The 18984-nt window shown below is 46.9% G+C and overlaps 1 protein-coding gene across 1 annotated transcript in view; it reads left to right on the top strand.

Moving 5' to 3' along the window:
* Positions 1–1618: 1618 nt before the first annotated feature.
* Positions 1619–18984, top strand: part of LOC309557174 (cytochrome P450 11B, mitochondrial) — a 48573-nt gene continuing 31207 nt past the window's right edge. Inside the window, exons 1-2 of the mRNA XM_082259831.1 lie at positions 1619–1932; positions 16614–16769. Of these exons, the coding sequence (XP_082115957.1) occupies positions 1643–1932; positions 16614–16769 (446 nt within the window). The 5' untranslated portion in view covers positions 1619–1642. The remainder of the gene's footprint in view (positions 1933–16613; positions 16770–18984) is intronic.

Below are 18984 nucleotides of genomic sequence, written 5' to 3'. Positions count from 1 at the left end.
TGCTAGGAGGAGGAGCTGAGCTGCTAAGCCACTACTAGAAGGAGAAGCTGAGCTGCTATGACACTGCTGGGAGGAGGAGCTGAGCTGTTATAACACTGCTAGAAGGAGAAGCTGAGCTGCTAAGCCACTGCTAGGAGAAGCTGAGCTGCTATAATACTGCTGGGAGGAGGAGCTGAGCTGCTAAGCCACTGCTAGGAGGAGGAGCTGAGCTGCTAAGCCACTGCAAGGAGGAGGAGCTGAGCTGCCACATCACATCAGCAAAGAGTCACCACAGGGAGGAGGAAGCAGGGTTAGTCACTACTGTTAGAAGAAATAGTAGGTGGGGGGTTTGCTGATGAGCTGAGCTGCAAAGTCACTGCTGGGAGGGGGAGCAGAGGAAGCTGATCTGTTATCTGGGATGCGGTCATGTAACAGCTTAGGATGAACCCAGCTCATCCCTTCTGGTGACCCCCTTATCACAGAGATAGAAGGTTAGGGGAGATCCAGAACTTTAGGGTTGTCACCAGAATAAGAGGCGAGATTTCATTTATCGGGGAAAATCCCGACAACCCCGGAAGATGGGAATTCACTTTATGAAAAATAAAATAAAGCCAAACTCCAGCTAACACCGAATTTTATTTTTAGGAAATAATGGGGGGTTCAATCGCCCCGTCAGATAACCCCCCCCCCCCCCCTCTATGTCCAGCTTCAGTATGTAATAGGTGAGGGACTTTCCAGAACTTCTAATTGGAAGATGAATGGATCTGATTTATTACTCATCACTTCAAACAGAAGAGTTGTGTGGGTGATAAGAAGATCTAGGAGAGGTCGGGGTTGGGGGGGGGAGGGGAGGGTGGTCCAGGGGAGGGGGGACTCCGTGTCATGGAAAGATGTACTGATAACTTGTGTATATACGTCAGTCCCGGAGTCAGGAGACCAGCATCGGCCAGCTGGGACTCTGTACTGGGAGAGTGGAACACCAAGAGCTCCGGTCCAATATTCCAGCATCGATCGATCAGAGAGTGGAACACCAAGAGCTCCAGTCCAATATTCCAGCACCGATCGCTCAGAGAGTGGAACACCAAGAGCTCCAGTCCAATATTCCAGCATCGATCGATCAGAGAGTGGAACACCAAGAGCTCCAGTCCAATATTCCACCATCGATCGATCAGAGAGTGGAACACCAAGAGCTCCAGTCCAATATTCCAGCATCGATCGCTCAGAGAGTGGAACACCAAGAGCTCCAGTCCAATATTCCAGCATCGATCGATCAGAGAGTGGAACACCAAGAGCTCCAGTCCAATATTCAACCATCGATCGATCAGAGAGTGGAACACCAAGAGCTCCAGTCCAATATTCCACCATCGATCGATCAGATAGTGGAACACCAAGAGCTCCGGTCCAATATTCCAGCACCGATCGCTCAGAGAGTGGAACACCAAGAGCTCCAGTCCAATATTCCAGCACCGATCGCTCAGAGATATTCCGAGTTCCTATCAATGATTGGATGGAGCGATGAGAAGGCGTGACATCTGAGAGCAACACGTGAGGAGAGGAAGACCAGGTCACATACAGAGAACATACAGAGAACATACAGAGAACATACAGAGAACATACAGAGAACATACGGAGAACATACAGAGAACATACAGACCCTCCAGCCATGTTGGAGAAAGCAGCTGCTCGTCAAATTGGGTCATGTTTGATGAGGTGCCGTACTTTGGACCCTACAAGTCCCCTATGGACCGGCCTCTCCAGGTTGTCCACAGCCCCCCTCATCCATGAGGCCAGGGAAGACGGTTCATTGGCCAGCCAGACTCTACCCTATGAGGCCATTCCCACCACTGGACGCAGCGCCTGGTTCAACCTCTTCCAGTTCTGGAGGAAGAACAGCTTCCGGTACATGCACCTCGTCATGGAGGAAAACTTCCAGAACCTGGGGCCCATATACCGGTGAGTACCTTCAGAAAACACAATGATACACTATGGGGACAATGGAGTTCAGGTGTCTCCGGTGAAAGGTGCTAGTAATCCTCCATCATACCGAGACAATTCTGATCTTCCAATCTTGTGGTAACAGTTTTGTGAAGACCCTTATGTGTTCCACCATGACTGTGCCCCCCCCCCCCCCCCCGTGTAGAAAGCCAGATCCATAAAGACATGGTGTGTCCAGTGTGGGCCAGATCCATAAAGACATGGGGTGTCCAGTATGGGCCAGATCCATAAAGACATGGGGTGTCCAGTGTGGGCCAGCTCCATAAAGACATGGTGTGTCCAGTGTGGGCCAGATCCTTAAAGACATGGTGTGTCCAGTATGGGCCAGATCCCTAAAGACATGGTGTGGCCAGTATGGGCCAGATCCCTAAAGACATGGTGGGTCCAGTGTGGGCCAGATCCATAAAGACATGGGGTGTCTAGTGTGGGCCAGATCCATAAAGACATGGGGTGTCTAGTGTGGGCCAGATCCCTAAAGACATAGCGTGTCCAGTATGGGCCAGATCCATAAAGACATGGTGTGTCTAGTATGGGCCAGATCCATAAAGACATGGCGTGTCCAGTGTGGGTCAGATCCATAAAGACATGGGGTGTCTAGTGTGGGCCAGATCCATAAAGACATGGGGTGTCTAGTGTGGGCCAGATTCCTAAAGACATAGTGTGTCCAGTATGGGCCAGATCCATAAAGACATGGTGTGTCCAGTATGGGCCAGATGCCTAAAGACATGGTGTGGCCAGTATGGGCCAGATCCCTAAAGACATGGTGGGTCCAGTGTGGGCCAGATCAATAAAGACATGGGGTGTCTAGTGTGGGCCAGATCCATAAAGACATGGGGTGTCCAGTATGGGCCAGATCCCTAAAGACATGGTGTGGCCAGTATGGGCCAGATCCCTAAAGACATGGGGTGTCCAGTGTGGGCCAGATCCATAAAGACATGGGGTGTCTAGTGTGGGCCAGATCCATAAAGACATGGGGTGTCTAGTGTGGGCCAGATCCATAAAGACATGGTGTGTCCAGTATGGGCCAGATCCATAAAGACATGGTGTGTCCAGTATGGGCCAGATCCCTAAAGACATAGTGTGTCCAGTATGGGCCAGATCCATAAAGACATGGTGTGTCCAGTATGGGCCAGATCCATAAAGACATAGCGTGTCCAGTATGGGCCAGATCCATAAAGACATAGCGTGTCCAGTATGGGCCAGATCCATAAAGACATAGCGTGTCCAGTATGGGCCAGATCCATAAAGACATGGGGTGTCCAGTGTGGGCCAGATCCATAAAGACATAGCGTGTCCAGTGTGGGCCAGATCCATAAAGACATGGGGTGTCTAGTGTGGGCCAGATCCATAAAGACATGGTGTGTCCAGTATGGGCCAGATCCATAAAGACATGGGGTGTCCAGTATGGGCCAGATCCATAAAGACATGGGGTGTCTAGTGTGGGCCAGATCCATAAAGACATGGTGTGTCCAGTATGGGCCAGATCCATAAAGACATAGCGTGTCCAGTGTGGGCCAGATCCATAAAGACATGGTGGGTCCAGTGTGGGCCAGATCCATAAAGACATGGGGTGTCTAGTGTGGGCCAGATCCATAAAGACATGGGGTGTCCAGTATGGGCCAGATCCCTAAAGACATGGTGTGGCCAGTATGGGCCAGATCCCTAAAGACATGGGGTGTCCAGTGTGGGCCAGATCCATAAAGACATGGGGTGTCTAGTGTGGGCCAGATCCATAAAGACATGGTGTGTCCAGTATGGGCCAGATCCATAAAGACATGGGGTGTCTAGTGTGGGCCAGATCCATAAAGACATAGTGTGTCCAGTATGGGCCAGATCCATAAAGACATGGGGTGTCCAGTATGGGCCAGATCCATAAAGACATGGTGTGTCCAGTGTGGGCCAGATCCATAAAGACATGGGGTGTCTAGTGTGGGCCAGATCCATAAAGACATGGGGTGTCCAGTGTGGGCCAGATCCATAAAGACATAGCGTGTCCAGTATGGGCCAGATCCATAAAGACATAGCGTGTCCAGTATGGGCCAGATCCATAAAGACATAGCGTGTCCAGTATGGGCCAGATCCATTAAGACATAGCGTGTCCAGTATGGGCCAGATCCATAAAGACATGGTGTGTCCAGTGTGGGCCAGATCCCTAAAGACATAGTGTGTCCAGTATGGGCCAGATCCATAAAGACATGGGGTGTCCAGTATGGGCCAGATCCATAAAGACATAGCGTGTCCAGTGTGGGCCAGATCCATAAAGACATAGCGTGTCCAGTATGGGCCAGATCCATAAAGACATGGGGTGTCTAGTGTGGGCCAGATCCATAAAGACATGGGGTGTCCAGTGTGGGCCAGATCCATAAAGACATGGGGTGACCAGTTTGGTGTGGAGGAACTCGAGTGTCTACACAGAGCCCTAACCTCATCCTTACTGATCACCTTTGGGGTGATTTTGAACACCAACGGTGAGCCAGGTCTTCTTATCCAACATCGGTACCTGACCTCACAAATCGACACAAATTCCCACACCCTCCAAAATCTTGTGGGAAACCTTCCCATAAGAGTGGAACTACGTAGATCCATAAAGACATGATTTGACCAGTTTGGTGTGGAGGAACTCGAGTGTCCTGCACAGAGCCCCGACCTCATCCCTACTGATCACCTTTGGGATGAATTGGAACTCCAATTGGGAGACAGGTCTCATCCAACATCAGTACACAGACACCCTCCCAAATCTTATGGAAAGTCTTCCCAGAAAAGTTGAGGGTGTTATAGCTACAAATGTAGGAGGGTGGGCAGGGGAAACCTTGTTAACGTCCTTGGGAGGAGGGGGCAACTCCATAATAATGGCCATGGTTCTGGAATGTGATGTCATACGGGTGTGATGGTCAGGTGACCACCAGCTTTGGGTCATACGTTGTAGAACAGACTTCATTTTTATGGTCAGTCACCAGTGTAGATTTTGTTGGGAAATGAGCTCGGATGTAGGACTTTCAAGGACGTGTCCACTCAGTAAATCTTCTTTTAGAATAAGAGGCATGGAGGAGCTCAGCTATGAGGAGAGATCAGAGGAACCGAGCTTAAGCCGGCCATAGATGGGGCGACTTTGTTTCCTGCAACCACCCACTGAGGGGAGGGGGGTGGGAGAACCCAGTGATTATTGCTAGCAGCTATAATAGCCGCTGGCAATAATTGCATACATCCGGCATGCTGGTTGTACCCAAGTTGACCGATCAATCAGTTTGGCTACATTTAGCCTCCCATACATGGACTAGGGATCGAACTTTTCAAAAGTTTGGTTCGGCCAGAACATCCGAACTTCCCGAAAGTTCGGCCCGGATTTCAGAACCCCATTGAAATCAATGGGACCCGAACTTCGGTAATCAAAAAACACCATTTTGAAGCCCTAAAACCCAATAAATGCCCCTAAAAAGTGCCTAGGGTTCTGGGTCATACCCCAGGGAATATTAATCACACAAAAAAAGTTCTTAAAAATTGTCATTTTTGATAGAGAGACAATTATTGAAAAAATTAAAAAAAAAAAAAGAAAATTATTTGGATTTAGTATCTGGGGGGTCTAAAAAGTGTACCTGTGAAGTTTCATGTCCAGAACCAGAAAAAAAGAGATTGTTTGTATTAGGTCACTTATAGAACAGGTTAGTGGCTTCTCTCTTTTCACACATTGCTGGCTTAGTAGCAAGTGTTTTTTTGGGCATTTTTTGGGTCTTTTGAGGCAGGCAAAGCATCTGAACTTGTGTATAGGGGTATATATACACACATACTTATATGTATATACACACCTAGACATATATAGGTGTGATAGTAGCAGAAATATATGCTTGCGCTAATGAAATCATTTACACTAATATGGTTACGCTCCTATCACACCTATATATGTGTAAGTGTAAAATACATATAATGTCTATGTCTAGGTGTATATATGCATATAAGTATGTGTGTATATATACCCATATACACAAGTTCAGATGTTTTGCCTGCCTCTAAAAACCCCAAAAAAATGCCTGCAACACACCTGGGCGTTTTTTTTTTGGCGCTAGCGTTTTTTTGGGCATTTTTTGGGGTTCTTTGGAGGCAGGCAAAACATCTGAACTTCTGTATAGTGGTATATATACACACATACTTATATGTATTTTACACATATATAGGTGTGATAGGAGTGTAACCATATTGGTGTTAATTATTTCATTAGCGCAAGTAGTGTTTTCTGCTCCTTTCACACCTATATATGTGCAGGTGTATATATACAGACATGTGTGTGTATATATACCCCCTATACACATGTTCAGATGTCATGCCTGACTCCAAACATTATCTCAAAAAATCCCAATAAACGCCTGCAGCCAAAAAGCAAGCTGACCGGCGAGAAGCCATATTAGTGCACTGAATGTGACTTTAGAGAAACAATCTTTTCTCTATAGCGGTCACCCTGATACGGAAGGGTTTGGTCACCCTGCCATAGCAGTCACTGTCAGTTCACCCTACACTACATTACGGTCCCCTGACACTTAACACTTTCCCTACAGAAACTAAATTTTTGCATCTAACTAAAGTGTAAAGGAGCACCCTAACTACACTAGATATCCCTTTCCTCACACTAATAAATGCTAAATGACACTTTTCAAGTAAAATTAACAGAACTGCTTCCACTCTCTTCCATGTCCCTGTATAACAATGCTAGGAATTTGGCGGGGACTATCTTATATACTGGGGGGCGTATTCACTAATGATTGGCCTAGGGACCCCCTAGTCACTCCAATCACATTCCTAGCATTCTCCTGCCCCCTCAATTGGCTTTTACTAATGGTTCTGGTCCAATCACAGGCTTTTAAAGCCCATTTCCTGGCCCATTGCATTTTGGTCGGTTCTGGTTGCCGAATTCCGAACTTTTTCAGCAAAAAGTTCTAAATTCAGCCGAACCTCCAACAGCCAATGTTCGGGCCGAACTGATGGTCGACCCGAACCGTTTGATCATCCCTAATTGGGACGCCGGCCTTTACACACACATGAACTTTAATGGCATCCCAGTCTTAGTCCGTAGGGTTCAATATTGAGTTGGCTCCGCCCTTTGCAGCTATAACAGCTTCAACTCTTCTGGGAAGGCCGTCCACAAGGTTTAGGAGTGTCTATGGGAATGTTTCCCCATTCTTCCAGAAGGTGAGGTCAGCCACTGATGTTGGACAAGAAGGCTTGGCTTGCAGTCTCCACTCTAATTCATCCCCAAATGTGTTCTATCGGGTTGAGGTTGAACTTTTCCCACAAAGTTGGGAGCATGAAATTAACAAAATGTCTTGGTATGCTGACGTCTTAAGAGTTCCCTTCACTGGAACTAAGGGGCCAAGCCCAACCCCTGAAAAACAACCCCACACCATAATCCCCCCTACACCCACACCATAATCCCCCCTCCCCCCACACCATAATCCCCCCTTCCCCCACACCATAATCCCCCCTTCACCAAATGATTTGAACCAGTGTACAAAGCAAGGTCCATAAAGACATGGGTGAGTGAGTTTGGGGTGAAGGAACTTGACTGTCCTGACCTCAACCCAATAAAGCACCTTTGGGATGAATTAGAGCGGAGACTGCGAGCCAGGCCTTCTCATCCAGCATCAGTTCCTGACCTCACAAATGCGCTTCTGAAAGAATGGTGAAACATTCCCATAGACACTCCTAAACCTTGTGGACGGCCTTCCCAGAAGAGGTGAAGCTGTTATAGCTGCAAAGGGCGGAGCCAACTAAATATTGAACCCTACGGACTAAGACTGGAATGCCATTAAAGTTCATGTGTGTGTAAAGGCAGGCGTCCCAATACTTTTGGTAATATAGTGCATATATTATAGAAGCAATATTATATTATACCATTGGATATAATTATACGTTTATTTCCACTGAGAAATATTCACATTCATGCAAAGCACCCGATTATAATTATAACATCAATATTTATAGGTAAAGGCGATCCAGGGAATATCTGATTGCCTCTCGGGGGGTCAGGGAGGAGTTTTTTTCCCCTGCTGGAGGAAATTGGATCATTCTTTGCTGCATTATCTTTATTTTTCCTTTCCTCTGGATGAGTTCTGGGTATAGATTGTATACAGTATCTGACAAAAGTAAGTACACCCCTCCCATTCTAACTTTTTTTTTTGTGAATTTACTTTTTTTACTGCATGCAATAATTTATGCAAACGAGTCACGTGACCGTGTTATCGCATGCAGTAAACGTTAGTGAATTGACCCCATAGTTAGCCTGGTGGAATAAAGACACAAGTCCATCCAATTCAACCAAAATAAGAAAAAAAATAAAAACACACATAGAAAACCTCCATATATACAGTATATCACAAAAGTAAGTACACCCCTCCCATTCTATCTTTTCATGTGACAACACTGAAGAAATGAGACTTTGCTACAATGTAAAGTAGTGAGTGTACAGCTTGTATAACAGTGTAAATTTACTGTCCCCTCAAAATAACTCAACACACAGCCATTAATGTCTAAACCGCTGACAACAAAAGTCAGTACACCCCTAAGTGACAATCTCCAAATTGGGCCCAATTAGCCATTTTTCCTCCCCGGTGTCATGTGACTCGTTAGTGTTACAAGGTCTCAGGTGTGAATGGGGGGAGGTGTGTTAAATTTGGTGTTATCGCTCTCACTCTCTCATACTGGTCACTGGAAGTTCAACATGGCACCTCATGGCAAAGAACTCCCTGAGGATCTGAAAAAAATAATTGTTGTTCTATATAAAGATGGCCTAGGCTATAAGAAGATTGCCAAGTCCCTGAAACTGAGCTTCAGCACAGTGGCCAAGACCATACAGCGGTATAACAGGACAGGTTCCACTCAGAACAGGCCTCACCATGGTCCACCAAAGAAGTTGAGTGCCGTGCTCAGCGTCATATCCAGAGGTTGTCTTTGGGAAATAGACGTATGAGTGCTGCCAGCATTGCTGCAGAGGTTGAAGGGGTGGGGGAGGGGTCAGCCTGTCAGTGCTCAGACCATACGCCACACACTGCATCAAATTGGTCTGCATGGCTGTCATCCCAGAAGGAAGTCTCTTCTAAAGATGATGGACAAGAAAGCCCACAAACAGTTTGCTGAAGACAAGCAGACTAAGGACATGGATTACTGGAACCGTCTCCTGTGCTCTGATGAGACCAAGATAAACTTATTTGGTGTCAGATGGTGTCAGACGTGTGTGGGGGCGACCAGGTGAGGAGTACAAAGACAAGTGTGTCTTCCTACAGTCAGGCATGGTGGTGGGAGTGTCATGGTCTGGGGCTGCATGAGTGCTGCCGGCACTGGGGAGCTACAGATCATTGAGGGAACCATGAATGCCAACATGTACTGTGACATACTGAAGCAGAGCATGATCCCCTCCCTTCAGAGACTGGGGGGCAGGGCAATATTCCAACATAACGACCCCAAACACCTCCAAGATGACCACTGCCTTGCTAAAGAAGCTGAGGGTAAAGGTGATGGACTGGACAAGCATCTCCAGACCTAAACCCTATTGAGCATCTGTGGGGATCCTCAAACAGAAGGTGGAGGAGGGGAAGGTCTCTAACATCCACCAGCTCTGTGATGTCATCATGGGGGAGGGGAAGAGGACTCCAGTGACAACCTGTGAATCTCTGGTGAACTCCATGCCCAAGAGGGTTAAGGCAGTGCTGGAAAATAATGGCGGCCACACAAAATATTGACACTTTGGGCCCAATTTGGAGATTGTCACTTAGGGGTGTACTGACTTTTGTTGCCAGCGGTTTAGACATTAATGGCTGTGTGTTGAGTTATTTTGAGGGGACAGTAAATTTACACTGTTATACAAGCTGTACACTCACTACTTTACATTGTAGCAAAGTCTCATTTCTTCAGTGTTGTCACATGAAAAGATAGAATGGGAGGGGTGTACTTACTTTTGTGATATACTGTATATATGGAGGTTTTCTATGTGTGTTTTTATTTTTTTTCTTATTTTGGTTGAATTGGATGGACTTGTGTCTTTATTCCACCAGGCTAACTATGGGGTCAATTCACTGACGTTTACTGCATGCGATAACACGGTCACGTGACTCGTTTGCATAAATTATTGCATGCAGTAAAAAAAGTAAATTCACAAAAAAAAAAGTTTAAAAATAGCGATTATGCAGTATTTACCACAGAATGAATAATGTGTCGGTAAATATCACCAAAACACCATGCGGTAAGTAAGCTCCTAAGTCCAATTCACCAGCGGAACAGAGAGTAAAAAGCATTATCACCGGGGTTTTGCTGGCGGTGTAGCATGCGGTGTTTGTATGAAACAGTGTGGGGGGTCCCCCCTCTTGTAGCTGGTTGCTAAGGAGCGGGCCGGGAAGCGGTTGACTCATCAGCTGTCAGCGGATCCCGCTGACAGCAAATGTAAAAAAAAATCCCGACAATTAAAAAAAAAAAAAAAAAAAAACAGCATGGGGGTCCTTTGGGTCTGGAATGGATTTTAAGAGGAACCCCACGCCAACATAACAAGTAAAAAAAAACAGCGTAGGGTCCCCCCCAAATTCCATACCAGACCCTTATCACAGCATGCAGCCTGGCAGGTCAGGAAAGAGAGGAGATGAGCGAGAACCCCCCCCCCCCCCCTCATGAACCATACCAGGCCACATGCACTCATGGGGGGGATGCTTTGGGGTGGGGGGGGCTTCTGCCAAGCAACCCTGGGCGGTGGTTGTGGGGGTTTGCGGGCGGGGGGGCTTATCAGAATCTGGAAGCCTCTTTGACAGGAGGGCCCCCAGGTCTCGCCCCCACTTATGTGAATGAGTATGGGGTACAAAGTACCTCCACTTATTCATCAAAAGAAGTATCAAAAAGAAATAAAAACACACATCCAGTTTTTGACAAATCCTTTATTTAAAAAAAAAAAAAAATCCCCTAAAGTAGATCCAACATCAATCAAACCGCCACACAGCCGGACCGGAAAAATAAGAAGAAAAAAAAACTCTGGCCCTGAGGAAGGCTCCTGCAGAGTGCGTTATCCTCTGTCTGGCAGTTTTCAAATAGCTAAGGGGGGGAGTCACCGGGTGACGTCATCGGTGGCCCCGCCCTTGTGTGACTTCACTGCCCCAGCATGCTCCTGGCCTATGACGTCACCCCTTAGCTATTCAAGAACTGTCAAAGAGAGGACAAGGCACACCGCTGGAGTGTTCGTCGGGGCTGGAGGTTTTTTTTTCTTCTTCTTTCGGGTCCAGTGGTGGCGGCGGCGGGCGGCGTGATTGACGATGGATCTACTTCGGGGGACATTTTTTCTTTAAGAAAGGAATTGTCAAAAACAGTGTGTGTTTTTATTTCTTCTTTTTATTTATTTTTGATGTAGAAGTACAATGTACCCCATACTCATTCACATGGGGGGGGGGCGGGATCTGGGGGGCCGCTTGAATGAGTAGAAGTACAATGTACCCCATACTCATTCACATGGGGGGGGCGGGATCTGGGGGGCGGCTTGTTAAAGGGGGCTTCCAGATTACAAAAAGCGCCCTGCCTGCAGACCCCCACAAGCACAGTCCAGGTATGTGGGGAAGAGACCCTTGTCCCCATGTTGATGGCATGTCATGTGGCCTGGTATAGTTAAGGAGGGGGGCCGCTCGCTCATCCTCCCCCTTTCCTGACCTCCCGGGCTGCATGCTCAAATAAGGGTCTGCTATGGATTTTGGGGGGAACCCCAAGCTGTTTTTGTTCTTAATTTTTGATTGCCGGCATGTTTTCATTACATTCCGCTGTCAACGGGAAACCCACTGACAGCTGATGAGTCATCTGTTGTCAAGGACGCGGCGGCTGGCTTCCTGGCCGGCTCCTTAGCAACCAGCTTAATGTGATAAATTACAGCATGAAATTATGATGTAATTACCGCATAATCTAAACTTCACCGCACATCTCTTAGTGAATTTCACTTTCAAAATGGATTTAACGCAAGAGCTATTTTTACTGCATTTTATTTGACGTTATTTTACTCTTAGTGAGTTGACCCCATGTAACAAGGGTTACCCCCCCCTAGGGAATGTTCAGCTTCTCTCTTCTATAGTCATAATCTTCAGTCTCCTGGCTCTCACTTCGCATTATTCTGGCCCTCAGGCTTAGGCCTTGTCTATATCCTCCAAGCAGAACCCAGAACTCTCTCTGCTCAGATCCACCTCTAGCTACACTGGCTCCCACCTTGACCCCGGGCAGAGACCTCCTCTGTCCTGGGTGGAACTCTGAATTGCTGTCAACCCCTATCCTTAAAGAACTTTAATGTGCTGGTAAATCACCGACCCTGCATTGAATACTTCATTCCTTCCAAGTCTCTCCAAACCCCCTGGGCAACTTCCAGGACCCATTGCAGGATCTTCTAATCCCAGAGGATGCTGAACAACCAACCAGTTCCCTCTCTATCCCGGAGCCCCTAACCCTGTACTGATGAGAACCCTGGGGCCGCTTAACCCTTCTTACACCATCACAGGGTGTCGTACTGTCAAATTATATACTGTATATTACCATCGCCACATTAATCCTTTACTTCACTTGCACCCAGTACAAGTGAACAGATCTCAGGCTGCACATACAGCAATATTAAAATTGATGAAATATTGAATTGTATGGCACAAGGAAGTGGCTGCAAAATGTGGACTTTCCTGCAATAAGACTGAGGGGAACTTCAATCTCAGACCAGGTCTTGCATCTCTGGAGGGGTCAGGTTTGGAATGTATCTCCAGAGTTACATAGTTACATAGTTACATAGTTTGTGAGGTTGAAAAAAGACATCAGTCCATCCAGTTCAACCTATGATGTGTGTATGTTTGCTGTTAACCGTACATTGTATACCCCTGTATGTTGTACATTGTATACCCCTGTATGTTGTGCATTGTATACCCCTGTATGTTGTACATTATATACCCCCTGTATGTTGTACATTGTATACCCCTGTATGTTGTACATTGTATACCCCTGTATGTTGTACATTATATACCCCCTGTATGTTGTACATTGTATACCCCTGTATGTTGTGCATTGTATACCCCTGTATGTTGTACATTATATACCCCCTGTATGTTGTACATTGTATACCCCTGTATGTAGTACATTGTATACCCCCTGTATGTTGTACATTGTATACCCCTGTATGTTGTACATTGTATACCCCCTGTATGTTGTACATTGTATACCCCCTGTATGTTGTACATTGTATACCCCCTGTATGTTGTACATTGTATACCCCTGTATGTTGTACATTGTATACCCCTGTATGTTGTACATTGTATAGCCCCTGTATGTTGTACATTGTATACCCCTGTATGTCTGTATGTTGTACATTGTATACCCCTGTATGTTGTGGTCTTTAAGGTGCCCATCTAATAGTTTTTTGAAACTATCGATGCTCCCTGCTGATACCACTGCTTGTGGAAGAGAATTCCACATCCTTACTGCTCTGACAGTGAAGAACCCCCTGCGTATTTTAAGGTTAAACTCTTTTTCCTCTAGTTTTAGTGAATGGCCACGCGTCTTATTGTATCTCCTCTCTCTGAATAGTTTGTTCCTTATGCTAGGGTCACCAGTACAGTATTTGTACATTGATATCATATCCCCCCTCAATCGTCTCTTCTCCAGAGAGAATAGGTTCAGTGCTTGTAGTCTTTCCTCATAGCTGATGTCCTCCATTCCTCTAATTATTTTTGTTGCCCTTCTCTGGACTCTTTCCAGTTCCAGCACATCCTTCCTGAGGACCGGTACCCAGAACTGGACAGCATACTCCAGATGTGGCCGGACCAGAGTCTTGTAGAGCGGGAGAATAATCTCTTTATTTCTGGAGTGAATCCCCTTTTTTATACATCCCAGTATTCTGTTGGCTTTGCTTGCAGCTGCTTGGCATTGCATGTCACTGCCAAGCCTGTTGTCTACCAGTACCCCCAAGTCCTTTTCCATCCTAGACTCCCCCAGAGGTTCCCCCCTAGTGAGTAGCTTGCTTTCTGGTTTCTGGCACCCAGGTGCATTACTTTACATTTTTCAACATTAAACCTCATCTGCCATGTAGTTGCCCCCCCCCCCCCCGTTATTTTGTTCAGGTCCGCTTGTAAGGTTTCCACATCCTGCATAGAAGATATTGGCATGCTTAGTTTAGTATCATCCGCAAATACTGAGATTGTACTCGATATCCCCTCCTCTAGATCATTTATGAATAAATTAAACAGGATTGGTCCCAGGACAGAACCCTGGGGGACCCCACTTTCCACACCCGCCCAATCCGAGTACTCCCCATTAATCACCACCCTCTGGACTCTCCCCTGGAGCCAGTTCTCTATCCAGGTACTCACCTTATGGTCCATACCTACCTTCCTTAGTTTGTACAGTAAGCGTTTGTGGGGAACGGTGTCAAAAGCCTTTGCAAAGTCCAGATACACCACATCCACAGGCCTTCCTTTATCCAGATACACCACATCCACAGGCCTTCCTTTATCCAGATACACCACATCCACAGGCTTACCTTTATCCAGATACACCACATCCACAGACCTTCCATTATCCAGATACACCACATCCACAGACCTTCCTTTATCCAGATACACCACATCCACAGACCTTCCTTTATCCAGATACACCACATCCACAGGCCTTCCTTTATCCAGATACACCACATCCACAGACCTTCCATTATCCAGATACACCACATCCACAGACCTTCCTTTATCCAGATACACCACATCCACAGGCCTTCCTTTATCCAGATACACCACATCCACAGACCTTCCATTATCCAGATACACCACATCCACAGACCTTCCTTTATCTAGGTGGCAGCTCACTTCATCATAGAAGGTTAATAGACTGGTTTGGCAAGAACAATTTTTCATGAATCCATGCTGATTACTACTAATAATACCGTTTTCATTACTAAAGTCTTGTATCTGGTCCCTTAACATCCCCTCCAAAATTTTGCAGACTACAGATGTTAGGCTGACCGGCCTATAGTTACCCGGGATATATCTCGGCCCCTTCTTAAATATTGGTACCACGTTGGCTTTTTTCCAATCAGCTGGCACCATACCTGTCTGTAAACTATCCTTAAAGATCAAGAATAATGGTCTGGCAATCACCTGGCTGAGCTCATTAAGAACCCTCAGGTGCAAGCCATCCTGTCCCAGTGATTTATTTATGTTAAGTTTCTCTAGTTTAGTTCTAAGTCTATCTTCTGTTAGCCATGGCGGCATTTCCTGAGGTGTGTTGTTTAGTTCGGCCTTACAAGCTAGGTTCGTGTAGACCCCCAATTCTTTTGTGAAGACTGAAGAGAAGAAATTATTTAACACTTCCGCCTTTTCCCTGTCCTCTGTGGCCAAATCTCCCTTATCTTTTATGGGGCCAATGTGTTCTGGCCTCGCTTTCTTACTGTTTATATACTTAAAGAATTTCTTGGGGTTCTTTTTACTCTCTTCCGCTATATGTCTCTCGTGTTCTATTTTAGTCGCACTGATTTCATCTTTACATTTCTTATTACACTCTTTGTAATGCTTAAATGCTGCCAATGACCCCTCAGTCTTGTATTTTTTGAAGGCCTTTTCTTTAGCATTAATATGTATTTTTATGTTGGAGTTTAGCCATCCAGGGTTTAGTTTTGCTCTTTTAAATTTATTTCCCTTTGGAATGCACTGGCCAATCCCTTTGTTAAGTATGCTCTTGAAGCACTCCCATTTTTCCTCCGTGTTCTTTGTTCCCAGGGTTCTATCCCATTTGATATTTTCTAGCAGAGAGCGCAGTTTTGGGAAATTGGCTCTTTTGAAATTCAGTGTCCTTATATTACCCCTTTGCTTCCTATTACTGTAATTAATACTGAGACTAATTGACCTATGGTCACTGTTCCCTAAGTTGCCCCGTATTTCTATATCCGTGAGCAGGTCTGTATTGTTGGTAATCAGTAGGTCAAGTACCGCATTGTTTCTTGTCGGTGCAGAGGGATCAGGTTTGGGATGTATCTCTGGAGGGATCAGGTTTGGGATGCATCTCTGGAGGGATCAGGTTTGGGATGCATCTCTGGAGGGATCAGGTTTGGAATGTATCTCCAGAGGGATCAGGTTTGGGATGTATCTCCAGAGGGATCAGGTTTGGGATGTGTCTCTGGAGGGATCAGGTTCGGAATATATCTCCAGAGGGATCAGGTTTAGGATGTATCTCTGGAGGGATCAGGTTTGGGATGTATCCCTGGAAGGATCAGGTTTGGGATGTATCTCCAGAGGGATCAGGTTTGGGATGTATCTCCAGAGGGATCAGGTTTGGGATGTATCTCTGGAGGGATCAGGTTTGGGATTTATCTCCGGAGGGATCAGGTTTGGGATGAATCTCTGGAGGGATCAGGTTTGGGATGAATCTCTGGAGGGATCAGGTTTGGGATTTATCTCCGGAGGGATCAGGTTTGGGATGAATCTCTGGAGGGATCAGGTTTGGGATGTATCTCCAGAGGGATCAGGTTTGGGATGTATCTCTGTAGGGTTCAGGTTTGGGATGTATCTCTAGAGGGTGCGGTAAAAGGCAATATTTTCCCACAATGCCCTAAGAAAGAATGCTACCATTGATGAATGAAGCCATGCTGACCTCCTATATAACCAGCTGTCCCCCGGCAGGGAGAAGTTGGGGACGCAGAGCAGTGTGAATATTATGCTTCCACAGGATGTTGCCAGACTCTTCCAGTCTGAGGGCGTCTTCCCACGTAGGATGACCATGGAGGCCTGGTCCAGGCACCGAGACCTGCGCAACCACAAGCAAGGAATCTTCCTACTGTAAGTGTGACCTACCAACCTCCTAAACTACACCAAGTATCCACACTGACCGACCTACCAACCTCCTAAACTACACCAAGTATCCGCACTGACCGACCTACCAACCTCCTAAACTACACCAAGTATCCACACTGACCGACCTACCAACCTCCTACACCAAGTATCCACACTGACCGACCTACCAACCTCCTACACCAAGTATCCACACTGACCGACCTACCAACCTCCTACACCAAGTATCCACACTGACCGACCTACCAACCTCCTAAACTACACCAAGTATCCGCACTGACTGACCTACCAACCTCCTAAACTACACCAAGTATCCGCACTGACTGACCTACCAACCTCCTAAACTACACCAAGTATCCACACTGACCGACCTACCAACCTCCTAACCTACACCAAGTATCCACACTGACCGACCTACCAACCTCCTACACCGAGTATCCACACTGACCGACCTACCAACCTCCTACACCAAGTATCCGCACTGACCGACCTACCAACCTCCTAAACTACACCAAGTATCCACACTGACCGACCTACCAACCTCCTACACCAAGTATCCACACTGACCGACCTACCAACCTCCTAACCTACACCAAGTATCCACACTGACCGACCTACCAACCTCCAAAACTACACCAAGTATCCACACTGACCGACCTACCAACCTCCTACACTACACCAAGTATCCGCACTGACCGACCTACCAACCTCCTACACCAAGTATCCACACTGACCGACCTACCAACCTCCTACACTACACCAAGTATCCGCACTGACCGACCTACCAACCTCCTACACCAAGTATCCGCACTGACCGACCTACCAACCTCCTACACCAAGTATCCACACTGACCGACCTACCAACCTCCTAAACTACACCAAGTATCCGCACTGACCAACCTACCAACCTCCTAAACTACACCAAGTATCCACACTGACCGACCTACCAACCTCCTACACTACACCAAGTATCCGCACTGACCGACCTACCAACCTCCTACACTGAGTATCCACACTGACCGACCTACCAACCTCCTAAACTACACCAAGTATCCGCACTGACCGACCTACCAACCTCCTAAACTACACTAAGTATCCGCACTGACCGACCTACCAACCTCCTACACCAAGTATCCGCACTGACCGACCTACCAACCTCCTACACCAAGTATCCACACTGACCGACCTACCAACCTCCTAACCTACACCAAGTATCCACACTGACCGACCTACCAACCTCCTAACCTACACCAAGTATCCACACTGACTGACCTACCAACCTCCTAAACTACACCAAGTATCCACACTGACCGACCTACCAACCTCCTAACCTACACCAAGTATCCACACTGACCGACCTACCAACCTCCTACACCGAGTATCCACACTGACCGACCTACCAACCTCCTAACCTACACCAAGTATCCACACTGACCGACCTACCAACCTCCTAACCTACACCAAGTATCCACACTGACCGACCTACCAACCTCCTAAACTACACCAAGTATCCGCACTGACCAACCTACCAACCTCCTAACCTACACCAAGTATCCCCACTGACTGACCTACCAACCTCCTAAACTACACCAAGTATCCACAATGACCGACCTACCAACCTCCTAACCTACACCAAGTATCCACACTGACCGACCTACCAACCTCCTAAACTACACCAAGTATCCACACTGACCGACCTACCAACCTCCTAAACTACACCAAGTATCCACACTGACCGACCTACCAACCTCCTAACCTACACCAAGTATCCACACTGACCGACCTACCAACCTCCAAAACTACACCAAGTATCCACACTGACCGACCTACCAACCTCCTACACTACACCAAGTATCCGCACTGACGACCTACCAACCTCCTACACCAAGTATCCACACTGACCGACCTACCGACCTCCTACACTACACCAAGTATCCGCACTGACCGACCTACCAACCTCCTACACCGAGTATCCACACTGACCGACCTACCAACCTCCTAAACTACACCAAGTATCCGCACTGACCGACCTACCAACCTCCTAAACTACACCAAGTATCCACACTGACCGACCTACCAACCTCCTACACTACACCAAGTATCCGCACTGACCGACCTACCAACCTCCTACACCGAGTATCCACACTGACCGACCTACCAACCTCCTAAACTACACCAAGTATCCGCACTGACCGACCTACCA

The sequence above is a fragment of the Pelophylax lessonae genome, assembly GCF_965119305.1.
Source record: "Pelophylax lessonae genome assembly, chromosome: 5".
NCBI lineage: Eukaryota > Metazoa > Chordata > Amphibia > Anura > Ranidae > Pelophylax > Pelophylax lessonae.
Note: the sequence above shows the minus strand (reverse complement) of the source record. Positions and strands in the feature narration are given on the sequence as shown.